General features: G+C 38.3%; 1 protein-coding gene across 2 annotated transcripts; it reads left to right on the top strand.

Moving 5' to 3' along the window:
* The first annotated feature begins 3,010 nt into the window (after nucleotides 1-3,010).
* On the top strand, nucleotides 3,011-16,800 carry asmt2 (acetylserotonin O-methyltransferase 2). 2 transcript variants are annotated; one of them, XM_041267814.1, is made up of 9 exons: nucleotides 3,011-3,385; nucleotides 5,219-5,312; nucleotides 6,991-7,165; nucleotides 10,237-10,366; nucleotides 11,443-11,511; nucleotides 11,969-12,087; nucleotides 12,870-13,007; nucleotides 14,722-14,844; nucleotides 15,254-16,800. In XM_041267814.1, the coding sequence occupies exons 2-9, from the start codon at nucleotides 5,232-5,234 to the stop codon at nucleotides 15,463-15,465; spliced, it is 1,047 nt and encodes a 348-aa protein (XP_041123748.1). In that variant the 5' UTR covers nucleotides 3,011-3,385; nucleotides 5,219-5,231; the 3' UTR covers nucleotides 15,466-16,800. The 2 variants fall into 2 exon arrangements, with proteins under 2 accessions (XP_041123748.1, XP_041123740.1); XM_041267806.1 differs by having other exon boundaries at nucleotides 5,216-5,312.
* The last annotated feature ends 200 nt before the right edge of the window (nucleotides 16,801-17,000 follow it).

The raw sequence follows: 17,000 nt of genomic DNA, 5'->3' as shown, positions 1-17,000 counted from the left end.
AAAAGCGGCAAACAAATTCACAGTTATTTGTAATGAAGTGGTAAAAACATGTTTGGGTTTTATTAGAGTATTTATTCTAAAGGTTAAACGTCTTCACATGATTTAAAATAATTTAATATTTTATTTTTGACTATTATCATTGAATTAAAAGAACAACGATTTTTTAAATTGTAATAAGAATACGAGCATCAATTGAGGTCAACACGTTCTTCATTATGTTACGTAAAACTATTGAATTACATCTTACAGTTTTCCATATTCAGTACTTAACAAAAAATTGCAAAATGAAACACTGATACATTGAAATGTAACATGAAATACTATATGGCTTCCAGTGTATTGCGCTTGCTCGGGCACAGCAAATGATTTTAGCTCAGAAAACAAGGAAAGACTGATCTCAGCGGGGTAGGATGTACTGACAATTCAGCAAATATATGTAACTTTAACTGAAGACTGATAAGCTACAAATTGGGTTATCTAAAATTGTAAAGATATACGATTTTATGGTTGAACTACACTTTGCCTTGTTTGTGATTTGTGCAGTAGCCAGACACAGCATTGCTAGCATACTATTTCTGGTGTTAAATGAATACCATATTTTGATGGTGTACCACTTCCTGACCATACATTGGTGTGTTGTTAGAAATTGGTACATTGCCAGAATGCAGTAGGTGTACCACAACTTGACCCATGTAATGTTAGAAAGTGGTACGTCCTCATGTAGAGTGGTACTATGTCAGATTCTGGTACAGGTGCAATCAATTGCGATTTGATGGTTGTTTTGCTATTGTCAAAAATAGGTACATTTAGCTTTAATTATGCATCCCTTTTTGGGCAACTTAAACAGGAAACTGACAAGCAAGTTCTCTTAAAAGAAGCAAAAATGGTTCAAAAAGTGCATCTTAAATTTGAAGGAATACAGTAATTATACATATTTTTTTCAAACTTAAACTGGAAACAGACAATCAATTTCTCTAAAAATAAAAAAACAATTCACGACGAACAAGACAAAATGAGAAGTAACCACAAAGTTGCAGAAGTAAAAAAATGTGTATACAATGTATTGCATATGACAAATATTCACATACTATTTTCTTAATGGTGGAAAAATGTGATACATTCAATTTAAAAAGATGTAAATTAAATTAAAAAAGTATAAAATGTCAGATTTGACTGGTCGTTTCTTGGCTTTCTTAGAGGAAGTTGTTTAGACATACGTGAGCAAGCTCAGTGCCCTGGGTACTGCTTTTCTAAACCTGTAACTGAAAACAACACTAGACCGGCATACTTTTGGCGATATCATTTTGTGGTTTCTTTGATTGCATTGTTAAATAAGATATCTAAATGATTCTCATATATATATATATATATATATATATATATATATATATATATATATATATATATATATATATATATATATATATATATATATATATATATATATATATATATATATATATATATATATATATCCTATAAAATCTGAGGTGATGCAAAACGTTTGGCTTTGCCTCTGTACAAAAGGGTATCGGCGCTATGCTTGAGGTAGCTGTTCGAGTCCCACCTCCGCCTGTGGGAACGAGATTGTTACATTGGTAACAAAAGATTTAGAAGTGAGTAGTTTTTCGAGATTTACGATTATACTGTAAATAGAGTATAATCGTAAATCTCGAAAAACTACTCACTTCTAAATCTTTTGTAGTCATTTTTGTATTACTTTAGTATAAATACATGTTAATTTGGATTCATATGTTGTTTTTTTCTGACTTTATGTGAATGAAAAGACACACATTTGCCCTTTTTCCCATTGGAAATAGTGATATTTTGAAATATCACTGTCCTGGTCACAAAGTTTGTGGGGAATAATAGCCATTTTCTAAACTTTTGAGGCATAAGCAATTAGGAAATAACACTTACTACCCAGGAAAAAAAAAAAAAAAATTGTTACACGGTGTTATCTTTTAAATAGTACCAATATATTAAGTAAGCATGATGTGGAAGTGAGGTCAAGCACACAGAAAAAGGAAACGCTGCTTTGTGAACTATACCCTGAATAAAGAACCAGTTTGCAGGTGGTGATTCAAATCTGGACCCTATTAATGTTAAATTGATAAATGTTTACATTTTTTTCTTTTATATTACAGCATAAGATTAAGAATTAAGCAGTTTTGTGCTAAAGAAAAATAAATACATTACATTATGGTGTGTGTGTGTGTATATATATATATATATATATATATATATATATATATATATATATATAGTAACGACCTGTGCCCCTCTCTCTATCTTTGGTCCCGCGGCTAGCCTCCTCTCCGCGCCTGGACCCCCCTCCATCTACCACTCCCATTCCTGCAGCTCTCACTCTGCACCTCCCGACTCCCTACCGACAAACCAGCCGGATCAATTCCTGCTCCATTCCCTATTCTGAGTGACGTAGTGGCACCTTGAACAATACACGTAACATGTGCACAGCACAAGACAGACTAGACAAACGGGACAACATACAAGTCCAGCTGACACAGAATGACCGTGTCGCTACAATATACTTTAAAGAGAACGTGAAGAAAACTTGTGTTTTGTTTTCTTAACGGTCTTTATTTTTATTTTCACTGAAAAATACATAAAGAACAGAATATCGGTGTTTTGTCTTCATCTTTGTTATCATATGTATTTTTTGTTTCGAATCAATGTTGATTACACGGAGTGGGGCCCTCACTGGCCCATGCATCAGCCCAGCTATGGCGATCGTAAGCCGGTACACCCGTGTTGGGCCTGTGCGAGTCTTACACGGGCATGGTGCTCGCTCTAGGGCAGCATGGGCCCAAGGAGTACATTTTTTGCTGGGAAATGATGTAAGTTATTTCTATTTTATTTATTTATTATTTTTACATCAGCTGACTTTTTGTTTAGGTGGAGGCATGTGATTAATCAGTCTTGATTTTCCTGGTCTTAAAATTATACATGAAGAAAAAAGAAAATCATTGACCACATCAGCTGTCGGCTAACGCGTTGTCCCCCGTCCCCTCAAAAAATCAGAAAAGTAAAAAATAGAGAGTCTTTTAAAAAAGTAGGATCTGAAAATTAATAGTGTCGTCCTTAGCGCGCCCGCACACACAAAACCCAAACAATGTGAGCTTGAGTGAACAAAATGAAAACACGTGACACTAGTCCAACGCTGCAGGGTGAAAGTACTGCGGACTGCAAAAATAAATGACATGACAGGAACGAATCTGCAGAGATAAACACCTCACCTCTATTGAAATTGCAAATTAGTAGTTACTAGTGTATAATTTGTGATAAAAAACAAACAAATAAACAAAAAACCCGAAGGAGCTCGATAATTCTTCAAAGTATACCGCTAGATAATCATTTTGTCACGGTAAGTGAACCCTTTTTGTTACCGAGATTTGTGTTATCTCTGTGGTGATCTGCTGAAAGTGTAATAGTCGATTGTCAGGGGAAAAAAAAAATATAAAACATATATATATATATATATATATATATATATATATATATATATATATATATATATATTGTGTGTGTGTGTTGTTTTAACTGTAGTTCTGCATTTGATACCGTTCTTAATTAATCCTTAATATTTTTTTTTTTTTTTTATGCACGAGGAAAAATGTAAGAGGTAAAAAAAGCACACTAACGCAGGATGCAGGTGGCGAATTTCTTGGTACCGCACTGATTGTCAGTTTAGATCCAACACATACATAATGATTGAGTTTGCTTTGCTTCGTAAACAAATCTTTAATATTTTGGTCACGTAGTTATTTTTTCTTTTGTAATGTGTATTCATTAGTATGTTGTGGCCTATTGTTTTTAATAACGTGTCGTTTATACAGAAAGTAAATACATTCCATAAAAAATACTATATTTTATGTTTAAAAAGTGGAATTAGAAAGTGTTGGAGTTTGTTTAATCAACATAAATCAGTGCATCTGAAGCAGAAATATGTGCCCCCCACGCTAATAGAATAGTTTGACATGCATATTTGAAATGTTATATATGTGTATGTTTAGTTTTAAACGGTCTTGATAAAGATGTATATTTCATATTGCATATGTGTTTTCCTCCACATAAATTCAAGAAAGAAGATGTTTGCAGAAGTTAGCAGGGCTAACTCCCTCCATTTTTCTCTCAGAGAGAAACTTGCAACGAAAACAAAATGTGGGCCAACCTGCCAATGGCAGCCTTGGGCTTTTGCACACAGTCCAATCAAAGTTCATTGAAATGTCCTAATGTGTTGCTTCCCCGTTTGCCAGTGTGATCAGCAGGGAACATAACTAAATATGTGGCTTGTAATCCTTTACTGCATCTGCACAGAGGATTAGAAATCAGATAGTCAAGTGTCCTACCAGGAGCAATCTTCTTGTCCCTTTAAAATAAAGTTAATACAATTACCATACATACCATCCTGTTCTTTGACATTGCAATGTTTTAGATGCAGAGGGAGGAGAGGGCTCTCTCTGGAACCAAAAGCTCATATAGCATGGTGTCCAGAACCAGAGTTGTGGCAGTGAAAACACAGCTTTAGGTACTTGAGCGCCACTGTAAACAAATATTGTTTCGCCCAAATATTTGTTCCCTCAGAAAAATATTCTGCGAACATTTGTTCCCCTCTACATGCACGTTTGTTATTTAGGCTGTGTTTCTGTAAATGATTCATGTGTAATACTAGTAAATGGGAGTAGGTGAGACTAAAGCTGTCAGAGGGGACTGGATAGTACATGTTTGGGGTTAGAGTTAGGAAATTAAGGTTTTAGTTGAAAATGCATGGATGTAGAAATAAGGGGGTACACACATTCCTGAATATAGGTTCCTATGGGGAACAAATATTCACTGACACTGGTGTCAGTGAGTAACTGCTTTTTCTTGTGAACATTTCTCAGGGTGCTTTTTTTTTTGTGGCTAGGGAGGGGTTGTTGCTTTGTGATTGGACTTTTTGCCAAGCTTTTTTGTGTTGCTTTAGAGAAGCATCACTAAATGTTTCATTTTGTGCCTCGCTCTTGAAAATATAGTTTGAGGTGCTGTCAAATGGGTGTATATATTTACTTTGCAGAAGTTGAGAAACATAAAATTGAAACAAATTTTACCTGCTGTTTAAGTTTAGTTTTGCTTGGCTTGACTAAGATGTAATTTATATATGAGACCCACCCACTGTGTTGTACTACTCTGTTCTTTTTGTTTGTTTTATTTCCAGTAGGAAACCTGTTATTATGGCAGAACAGCTCTCTCAAAGCGAGTTGGATTATCCGTTTAAGCTGTTGGAATACTTCAATGGGTTCAGAGTATCTAAGGTAAAGCGTTTGTTTGTTTGCTATTGATATTGTCATGGTTTCAATTTGATGTGTGCTATAAATGTGTAGACATTAACGCTGCTCATTAGTAGGTAAAACCGATGAACTTGCCCCCTCTGCTGGTCTTAAGACAGTATAACACATTTGAAATATTTTCATGGATTGTTTAGTTCCCTTTCATCTCGAAATGTCAACAATTACTAGTTGGGAAATGACCCTTGTGTCACATGACCTCAGCACATATTTAAAAAGCTGCCTAATAGGCCCGGAGTGACCACGTGTCTGTTATACTTTTGGGAACAAGACGCTACGTCATTTGATTCCACACTCCAACCTGAGCGAATGTTAACCACTTGCTCCGTTATCATGAGAATCTCTTTCTCTTTACCTCGCTCCTTGGAAGCTGGCTTGCCCCTTTCTTTGGATGCCCCGTGCTGCACTTCAGTGTCCATGTATTAACCCACTGCATAGCACCGGTACACATAGCACTCCCTCAGTGTACCTGTGCCAGGTTCACCTCGGCACTTAGCACTCCCGTGCATAGCACCAGTGTCTTACCCCGTGCTCGGTACAGGTGCGTAGCACTCACATGCGGAGCACCCCGCGCACTTATCCACCCGTACATGACTTCCTCGCCATGTCATTCCCACGATTGTGTGAGATGTGGGGCCAGCCTCCCTCTAGAGGACGGCCACAATATGTGCGTCCAATGCCTGGGCGCTGATCAAGCTCGGCAAGCGCTGGCAGATCCCACCTTTTGTATGGTGTGTGGTAAGTTTCAAAAGAGGTATAGGGCTAGGAGAGCAGACCGTGACAAAGGTCGTTTCACCTTCTCATGCTCTCCACGACCTTTGCTGATGCAATCGAGGAGCCCCTTGCATGAGCACTTTGCGAGCCGCAGTGCCCGGTCTTTGTCTCGCTCTCCGGAAGCCCAGAAAGCGCAGGCACTCTTCCAGTGCGGATGTGTCAGCCTTACGGGCACAAATGACATAGCTGGTAAGCATGGTAGCAAATGGTAGCATGGTAGCAGCAGTCATTTCTAGAGTGCCTTGTAAATATAGCAACTCCCCTTGCATCCACTCTTGCCTTTGGGGTACTGGAGACTTCCTCAGCCCCAGTACTGGTCCCTCCTCTCCCTCAGTCTGAGTTGACTGAGGAGGAGCAGGGCGATGTGGTGTCCCTGGCTGCCTCCATGGAGGAGGCCTTTTTTTTTTTTTTTTAACATAAACCAACCAAAAAATATATTATTTTACAGTAATATGCCCTATGCATTGTTTCCTGACTTTTCCGGCACAGATACATACAAGAGGAATTCGAAACCAACCTCTGGGACAGGTTACATTACAATATTTGGTTCTAGAATTGTACAATTTAACAGGCCTTTCTCTCAACATTAAATTATTAACAATAAATAAAGATTAGCAAATTAAAAAAAGGCTTTGGAAATATACCCCAGCAGAGAGTAGTATTCATACCACTTTTGAGAGCTATTTGGGCAGTTTGTTTAATAAAATTCTCTGTTGTCAATGAAAATGCACCATGTTAGCAGATGAACACTATGTGAGAAAGGCGTTGTGTTCGGGGACGTCTCATTCCTCGTTCTCTGTTAGCAGATGAACACTATGTGAGAAAGGCATTGTGTTTGGGGGACGTCTCATTCCTTGTTCTGTGTTTGCAGGTGATCTTCTCGGCCTGTGAGCTGGGGGTGTTTGACTTGCTGCTCCAGTCCCACAAATCTCTGAGCGCAGAGTCTGTATCCCAGGAGCTGCAGGCCAGCCAGGACGGGATGGAGAGACTGTTGGATGCTCTGGTGGGACTTGACATTCTAGATGTAGAAATAATCCATGGAAAAGGTATCAAAGGCTAATAATACTATAATAATAATATTGACAGCCTGTGGTTGGAATTAGAAACACCTGCCAAAAAACAGTTACAGCTATTTTGTATGTTAAACGCGGGAACAATATTTCTGAGTTTATGTTAACTGAGGAGAATATTAAATAGTCCCTCGCGATCGTGGGATACAACACAGAATTAGCCCCTACTTGCAGAATATTCAATGCATAGCAAAAAACTGAAAACTTGTGCAGTTTTCTTCAGTGGAACCTACCCCTGCTGTTCAGCAGAATAGCACACAAACACTATCTGTAGCAGTGTGGCATTCATCTGTAACATTCATTGCAAGCATCAAGGTGAAGCCATTCATTCATTTATTTATATATATATATATATATATATTATGCAAATAATTCATGTTAATATTTTGCCGTACCTATGAAAACTTGTCACACTAACCGATTTGTTGTCGGTGGAGACTTCTAGTGGCTAAAGCACCTTTAAAATCTGAAAATCTTTTAGACTTTTAGAAACCGCGACTAAGGATATAAAACACACACTACACATTATAAAAACACACACATATTATATATATATATATATATATATATATATATATATATATATATATATATATATATATATAGACACATACACACACAGTGCCTATAGAAAGTCTAGATCCCATTGAACTTTTTGTCACATTTTGTTGTGTCAGTGCCTCAGAGTTTCATGCATTTAAATGAGGATTTTTTTCTACCTATCTGCACACCATACTCCACACTGTTAAGGGGAAAAAGTTTTCATTGAGAAAAAAAACAAATTTAAAATACAAAACTGAAAGGTCATAACTGGATAAGTCTCCACCCCCCTGAGTTAATACTTGGTGGAAGCACCTTTGGCAGCAATTACAGCTGTGAGTCTGTTAGGATAGGTCTCTACCAACTTTGCGCACCTAGATTTGGCAATATTTGACTATTGCTCTTTACAAAACTGTTCAAGCTCTGTCAAGTTCCTTGGGGAGCATTGATGGACAACAATCTTCAAGTCATGCCACAGATTTTTTGATTGGATTTAGGTCGGGGCTCTGACTGGACCACTCAAGGACATTTACCTTTTTGTTAATTAGCCACTCCACTGTAGCTTTGGCTGTGTGCTTTGGGTCGTTGTCATGCTGAAAGGTGAACTTCTGTCCCAGTTTGAGCTTTCTTGCAGAGGGCAGCAGGTTTTCCTCAAGGACTTCTCTGCACTTTGCTCCATTCATTTTCCCTTCTATCCTAACAAGTGCCCCAGTCCCTGCCGATGAGAAACATCCCCATAACATGCCACCACCATGCTTCACAGTAGGGATGGTGTTCTTTGGGTGATGTGCTGTGTTGGGTTTGCACCAAACATGATGCTTTGCATTTAGGCCAAAAAGTTCAATTTTAGTTTCGTCAGACCACAAAACTTTTTGCCACATTGCGACAGAATCTCCTGAGTGTTTTTTTGCATACTTCAAATGGGAAAACTTCAAGGTGGGCTTTCTTGAGTAATGACTTCCTTCTTGCCACCCTACCATACAGACCAGATTTGTGGAGTGCTTGGGACATTATTGTCACATGCACACTTTGACCAGTCTTGGCCATAAAAGCCTGTAGCTGTTGCAAAGTTGCCATTGGCCTCTTGGTAGCCTCTCTGATCAGTCTCCTTCTTACTCGGTTATCCAGTTTGGAGGGACGGCCTGATCTAGGCAGAGTCTTGGTGGTGCCATACACCTTCCGCTTCTTAATAATCGTCTTGACCGTGCTCCAAGGGATATTCAAGGCCTTTGATATTTTTTTTATACCCATCCCCTGATCTGTGCCTTTCAATAACTTTTTCCTGGATTTCTTTTGAAAGCACCTTGGTGCTCATGGTTGAGTCTTTGCTTTGAAATGCACTACAGGGAAGAGAGAGCCTACAGAAACTGCTGAATTTATCCTAAAATCATGTGAATCACTTCAATTTAACACAGGTGGAGGCAACTTAACTTGATGTGTGATTTTGAAGGGGATTGGTTACACCTGAACTAATTTAGGATTGCTATTACAATCCTAAGATGATGCATAGTTCACACACCCTAGTCTCTGTAAGTTTCCATGGATAAAGGCATCTGCTAAATAAACAAATAGTAATAAAACACTGTTGACACTGCAGTACATAAAGTTCACATATTATTAATGCTTGCACTATTGAAATGTAGCTGCACAGGCCCGGCGGGCACAAAGTGAATAAACTGAACCAAGTTACAGAACCACATGCAGTGTTTAAAAGAAACATGTACTTAACCTTTGCTATATTCTTTGTTATTCATGTTGCAGTCATTTTTTAAAACATATTCCCAAAAATGTTGAAATGTTTATATTCACACATCATAGGTAAATAACCTAGGTTTTTTTTTTTTTCCCCAACTTTTACTCGGGAACGTTTGCCAGGGGAGAGAGATCATTTAAGTAATGTGCTTAATTGAAGGTAGTTCTGAAACCCAGGACTGGATGCAGCAGAGTTCGGGTTTTTCTGGTGTGATATGTTACCATTTTCTCCATGGTTACATCCTCTAATTGTTGGAAATCTTGCAGTAGAGTTGTTTGAATTTGCTGTTAGCCTTCTATGAAAGTCTGAGAGATCTCTGCTCACCGCCATGCCCCCCATGTCTGAAACTGATTTGCAGATAGAAAAGCAGATATACTGTCTACAGAACACACGTCAGGGTTTCCCTATGCCATGTGGTGGACGTCACAGTGTTTGCTACACTTTGTGGGTGTTTTGAATTTTGGTGTCCAACCCCTGTACATGCCCTCATTCAAATGATAGGCTTCCCCACACTTCACCAGAAACACCCTAAACCTTCCCTGTTTGGGAAACGCTCCACTAGGGGCCAGTTCAGCTGCCCATTCAATGTCTAGCCTTGTACTGACAAAATGACATGCAAAGCACAGCCGCATGTGTCTCATGATTGGGCTCTGTAATGTTTTTCTTCTTTTTTTTATACAAGTTGATTTCAAGATTGTCCAACACCTTTACTAGCAGTTTTTAATTTCTTTCTTTTCTTTATCTCTTTGTATAGCACTCTACAGCAGCACAGATGTAGCAAACCTGTACTTGGCTAAAGCCAGCCCCAAGTCTTTGCATAACATGATTGCCTACCAGTCTCAAACGATCTACCCTCTGTGGAACCACCTGGCAGATGCTGTCAGGTAGGGAATCACTTCGTCAAGCAAGTCTCTGCAGACTGACCCTGTATTCATGAAGCATTAACACATCCAGACTCTATAGATAATTGTCTCATTTTACCTGTTAAATAAACCAGGAGTGGAGTGGCCCTCCAAGACTGTGATTGGTCATCCCGGCTTAAGCTACTAGCAAGCTCATCCTTTGAGTGCAGCTCCCCAGTTGAAGTTGCCTGCCATAGACCTGCCAGTGTTTCTCTATAAGCAAGACCCCGTGACCTCTTGGAAGCAAGGTTCCTATTGTATATACAGCTGATCACTTACATCAGCTGTGACCACCAAAACATTGTCTTTTTTTAAATTACTAAGGCTGTTGGGTTTAAATGGCACAAATCACATTTTCTCAAAGTTTAATCATTTTTAGTATCTTAATGAAACTCTTGAAGCCACCGTAATTTAATACAGTAGGCGGAAATCAATGCAACATTTGAATTAAATACAAAAGTAAAATACGACTATGACTATAAATAATGAATAAAGTGTTCTTTTTCATTGTTAATTGATCTATTTTATTGTATTTTATTTATTTATTTGGCATTCTACAGGACAGCAAACCTGTATTTGGCCAAAGCCAATAGTTTTTAAACTAAAAACAAAAATGCTTTTACTAAAGTTTAAAAGTGTGTTGTGTAATCTGTTTAAAGGCTTGGGTATAACTAAAACAACAATCACATTTTACCCCTGATTTTAGAAGTAAATGGGATTCAAATACACCACTGTCCGCTGGTTCCACAGACCCTGATTAACACAAATCTGTGACTGTCTCATGTTACCTTAGGTACGGTAGTCTAAGATCGTGCTATCTGGGGGGTCTATCTAAACCGTGGCAGATTGTTATTACCTCCCTAATGATACTAAATACAGTAAATAATCAATCAAAAGAAGTCCATGATAGAACTGATGTCTTAAGATCAGCTGCCTCTATTTTGATCCCTTAACATGAAAACCATGATATCAGCCACAATATTCCTTTGTGTGCACATGCTTGCTGCACACCTGTTTGATATATGTATGAATTGCAATGCCACCGTTGTGTTTTACAGGGAAGGAAAAAATCAGAATGAAAAAACATCGAACATGTCCTCAGACCAGATCTTTGAAACGCTGTACAGGTGGGTTCTGTCAATGGTAAACCCCTATGAATGAGCATTAGTGCTTTTCTTGTAATTGTAGGTTAATATGATTTCTAAGTTTATTCTAAAGAGTAAATATGTTTTATACCAGCTGCCAACATGTGTCTGGTCTTGGTTCTTAACAAATACATTTCTTGTCTTTATTTTTGCTGTTCACCATTATGAAGTGGGTTGTGCTAACATTGAGCGAATACCTATTCTGCAAATCAAATTGAATTTTAATTTTGTGATTTTTATTTTTTTCCTTCTTCTGTTTCTGTAGTGGAGGTGTGAGGGGGAGTTAGTGATTTGTTTAATTCACCGCTATGCACTAGAATAGTGTTTTCACTTTCACAGTATCTTTATCAAAGAAATACATATAGTACTGTATAAGCTCTTCGTAACTGCAACAAAATCCTATTTGAAAAGCTGGAAACAAAGTCCATTCTTATTTCAGGTCTGAGGAAGAAATGCTGAAGTTCATGCAGCTGATGCATGCAACGTGGGTCGTTGAGACACATGATGTTGTGACTGCATTTGACCTTTCACCTTTCAAAACGATGGTTGATGTTGGAGGTATGCCATTTTATGTTTGGTGAGTGGTTCAAGCGTGTCCCTTGTTCTTTTTTTTTTTTTTAATGGTACATTGCATAGCATCGCTAAAGGTAAAATTTAAAACCAACACTCTAGAACAGCATTGTCTTCCATTATAAGAAATGTCATTCATCACACTCTGCTTCAGCTAAGCAGGGTGGCACAGTATGTGATTTGTGGAGCTCTGCTCTATGGTGTATACCTTAAAGGGAACATAATGTATTAGAAATGAAAAGTTCAGTTGCGCCTGACAATTGAAACTCCTCTGCTATCCAGAGCAGGACAAGTTAAGATTCACTGGTTTATAAATCCCATTCTGTCACGCTGGCTTTGGGCTTATGGGTACTGGTTGAGCGTGGCAGGTTCATACAGGGGCATACTGTTCAGGAAGAGGCAATGCATTTGATGTAGCAACTCAATCCAAGCAAAGCAAGAATGGTGTAATTCACTATGCCGTTCACCTAGAGACCCAGATTCAAATCAGGCTCAGGTCACAAGTGAAATGAGTTTGATTTTCTCAACGTAAAATCAAACTCATTTCACTTGTGACCTACATGATTACATATCACAAGGCATTTGATGTTAAAACAGTCAAAGTACTGTACAGAAATTCTAGTTTAAATGATTTGGTTAGCAAATGTAATGAAACTGGATGCAAAATAGATGACTGCATGTGCAGTGCCTGAAGTGATAGTGGACTACAGTTATACTGCACCTTATATAACAACACTATCAATACAGGCGTCTCTTCATTCTTTGTTTAGGCTGCACGGGAGGGTTGGCACGGGAACTGGCAAAGGCCTATCCAGGCTCCACGGTCACCGTATTCGACTTGCCCAAAGTGGTGGAAATGGCCAAGAAGCATTTCTCAGTTCCAGATGACAGTATTGCTTTTCAAGAAGGTAAGCTTGATGTTGACCCTGCATTTACACTAGACCAAAAAGTATAAACACACAATACCCTCTTAACTCAAATTATTAGAACGCATGCCAGCGCCCACGTTATTGTATCTACTGGCACTACGCTCCACGCACTGTATTACAGAACACAGACCCGGAAAAGGAAATGATATGTTCGCTGTTGAAACTACAGTATCAGCTTAAGAAGTTAGAGAGGAGAAAATGGTCCCAAAACAACCAAAGCGCAACAACCTAACTAATTTTCAGCAACAACAAAAAAAATTGTTTTCAGAAAATGGTTTTGATGTTAACACCAAATGTGCCTCCTCTCTGTATCAAGTTGCTATATGATGAACTCTGTTATTCGCTTTAAACGCATGTAGGTAGCTCTTCAGGTAGCTGGTGTGGCTACAACACCCGCTAGTGGTGGCGTCATTGGTATAGTGGAGGTACCAATACTTTTCATTGAGATCCGATTTATCCAGTTATCATGAAACTAATTATTTACCACAAGTTATTGGCAGCATCAGAATCTGGTGAATAAAGAGGAACCTGTCAGTGATCCACTTTTTCATGGCACAGCTGTCTAGTACTTTGTGGGTCATTTCACCTGGACAGTGAAATAGTCCCCACCCCTTCACTGACTTCTTTTCTGTCAGTAGCCAATCAGCTGGTTCCCTTTATTGACTGACAAAGTTTCAGCCAGTAACATGCTTTGACCCAGAAGACATGGCTGGCTGAAATGATCCTGGGAGTGCAAATGCAAACAGATAATCCAAGAATAAGGCATGGAGAGTAACAGCTTCCTTTAGCCTAATAATGCAGTCCCAGAAATCCTGTTTTAAAATGTAAGTCCATGTGTACTGTAACGATTGCTTATTTTAAAACTGCACACGTGAGACCTGTGTAGCTAATGGTGCAAAATGCCCAAGAGTCCTGGAATTATTTTGTGTCTTACAGTTACTTCAAGGGTGCATTAAACCATAAATTGAGGTTTTTATTCTTGGCTTGCTTATCGTCTTTGAGTTATAGTGTTTTTTACAGGGTTTGTTCCTGCAGCATTTAGAGTTCCCAGTCCTTAGCAAGTTACTCTGCTCTGAGCTGCCCCCGGTTCATTTTGCAGCCTGTGAAAAACATTGCACTGCTTCTACAACACAGTGCAAATTAAGAGCTCATTAGAACTACAGTAGCTAGATTTGCATTTGCTAATATGTTATGTAAAGATGATTTATATAGGCGCATTGTTTTTGTTTTTTAATTTTGATTAGTTTATATCCAGTATTTTTACATGCTTTATTTTGGCCAAATTTGGGCAGAAAATCAGCTTTGTTTTTTGTTAATCAGATTCTTTCAGTGAATAAAAATAAAAATGACCTGAATACAGCACTTTTTGCTTTAAAATCCAGGTTTATGAGAAACAGTAGGTCTTGCAACTGTGTAGCACCGTTCAATTTCAGGCTAATTTTCCTTTACATAGTCTGATTTTTACTTTTACCTCTCAATAGTATAGCTGAAACAGTACACCCACCCCCCCCCCACCCCCCATATATTTCTAAACAGGTCACTATTTGTTTTGTATTGCGTGTGGGTTCAAAGTTCAAGCCCTGTCTATTATTTATAAAATGTACTCGGGGCTTAGTTTAGCCTGCAGTAGCAATGCATCCTCATCTTGTGAATTGTTTAGCTGAGCTAGGCAATGGCACTTGTTCTTTTGCAGGTGATTTCTTCACTGGAGAGCTTCCGGAAGGTGACCTGTATATTGTAGCCCGAATCATTCATGACTGGAAGGAGGAGAAGTGCTTGCAGCTGCTCCACAAGCTTTGTGAACAGTGCAAGCCAGGTTTCTAACACATTTACTTTCTTCTTATTTACATAGAAATGCTGCAATACTACAGTAATCAATTGAGGACATGTTGGCATAATATGGTTCTAGCAAGGATCCATAGTTCAAAGGTCACATCTTGTGATTTTTTTTTTTTTTTTTTTTTTACATCAGGAAGCTGGAACAACTCTGATTTTTTTTAAATATACTAAAAATTAAATGAAAATGTAAAAAAATACAAAAAATGACGAGCTAAAATTATAATTAAGTTACTTTACAATGATAACTAAAGGGCTCAGCAGAGGTAATGGACATTGCCAGGGAGACAGTGTGTGGAATCTGCTGGTGCTGTACCAGCCATGTAGATACAGAGTGTACCTCAGTTTCCAGTGGTTTCTAATGTGCTAATCCGTCCTTGCTGGTGCAGGTGGTGGGGTACTGATCGTGGAGGCGATGCTCAATGAAAACCGACGAGGCCCGGTCATGACCCAGCTCTTCTCCCTCAACATGCTGGTCCAGACCGAGGGAAAGGAGCGCACTCCGTCTCAGTACTTCCAACTGCTCAGCTCAGCAGGGTTCAAAGACCTACAAGTGCGTCGGACAGGGAAATGTTATGACTGCATTCTCGGGATAAAATAAGCACCACAAAAAATGAATGCAGAACTGTTCAATATCTGATTCCGTTAATTTCACTATGCACATATGCGTTTTCATTTTTTCTTTACTGTATGTGCATGCTAGCTGCTCCAGTGTACTTTGTTAGAAGAAATTAATTTTAATGTTTAACTTGGTATCTTACAGAGCTGGTAACATGTTAGCAAAGCTTTAGCATGAGATTTACAAGGGCCAGTTCCTTTCTGATGTGTTTAGCAGGCACATGTGTTTATTTTCCATGTATTTGTTGTAGCTCTATTGTTAGTGTATTCTTTGAAGGGGGACGTGGGCTCTGCTTTCAAGTCGTAGCCATGGGAACAAACTTAGAGTTCAATGGTAGCCATAATTTAGGCCTTCCCCTTTTTCACAGAAATAAAATTGCCAAAGTAAAGATACTTGAGCTGTACAGAACTAATTGAACTAGCATTGCAGGCAAAAAACATTCAGTTTTGTGCTAGTTTTCGAGAAGAAAACTGTAGGTTCAAGAAGGGGACAAAAACAGTCAGAAAAGAAAGCAGAAGTGATATCATTTTATTTCTCAATTTTTTACCTATTAAACCTAGAGTGGAATGTTACTCTCGGTGTAGTTGTGCAACACTTATCTAAAGTGCTACAAAATAAATACGTAAATTTATAGTACACAGAAAAGCATATTCAGCTTTTAATTGCTATATAATGAAATAATGACATGCTTCGGAAGCTACATAAACCAAGGAGCAAGTAGGGATTTCCAAGTAAGAACAATGGCCACACCCTGTAGTGTATTAGCTCTATTTTAAATGGTCCCATTGTAGTTGAAGGGGCCACTGCATAATGTGAATCTGGAAATACTGAAAATAAGGGTTTTTACAGGCACAGAAAACACAGGGTGATACTAGCATTGCAGACCTGCTCAGAATGATTGCAGACATCTTCCAATGGGAGGAGATGGGTGAAAAAAACAAACAAACATTTGGAGCTACACTAACGTTAAATAAACACAACCAGAGGGTTTTCAGTCTTATTATTGTCTTTTAATCGATCAGTCTCTATGAATGAGTCGTGAATTGATTCATCATTTATTTTATAAACATGTGAAACGGAATTGCTGTGATACTATAGTCTGCTGAAAACAGTCTAAAAAATAACCGGTACATCACAACTGGACCCAAAGACAGGTGTTCCAGTAAAGGCATTCATACATTTTATACGCATATAAGATCTTTAATAAAAGTTTTTTGTTGTTTTTTTTTTTTTTTTTGTATTAGGATTTTATATTTATTTATATTTCATTTATACTTCAATTAATTTTAATCGATTAAAACCCCATAGTTAAAGAACCATCAACTGTCTGTCTTCCCTGACTCTGGATCCTGTGATAAACCATATGACATCTTCAGCAGCAGCAGCAGCGTCTCTGAAGTGGAATTTAATGTGTGTCGGGTTTATTATGAAGCCGAGGTTTCAGCACTTATTTAGACACCCAGCTCTGAGGTGGAATACACAGTGTGCGTTGACTGTGATGCCATAACTACTCCTGT

Source organism: Polyodon spathula, chromosome 1 (genome assembly GCF_017654505.1).
Source record: "Polyodon spathula isolate WHYD16114869_AA chromosome 1, ASM1765450v1, whole genome shotgun sequence".
Lineage (NCBI taxonomy): Eukaryota > Metazoa > Chordata > Actinopteri > Acipenseriformes > Polyodontidae > Polyodon > Polyodon spathula.
This window is presented reverse-complemented; position numbering and strand designations above follow the sequence as displayed.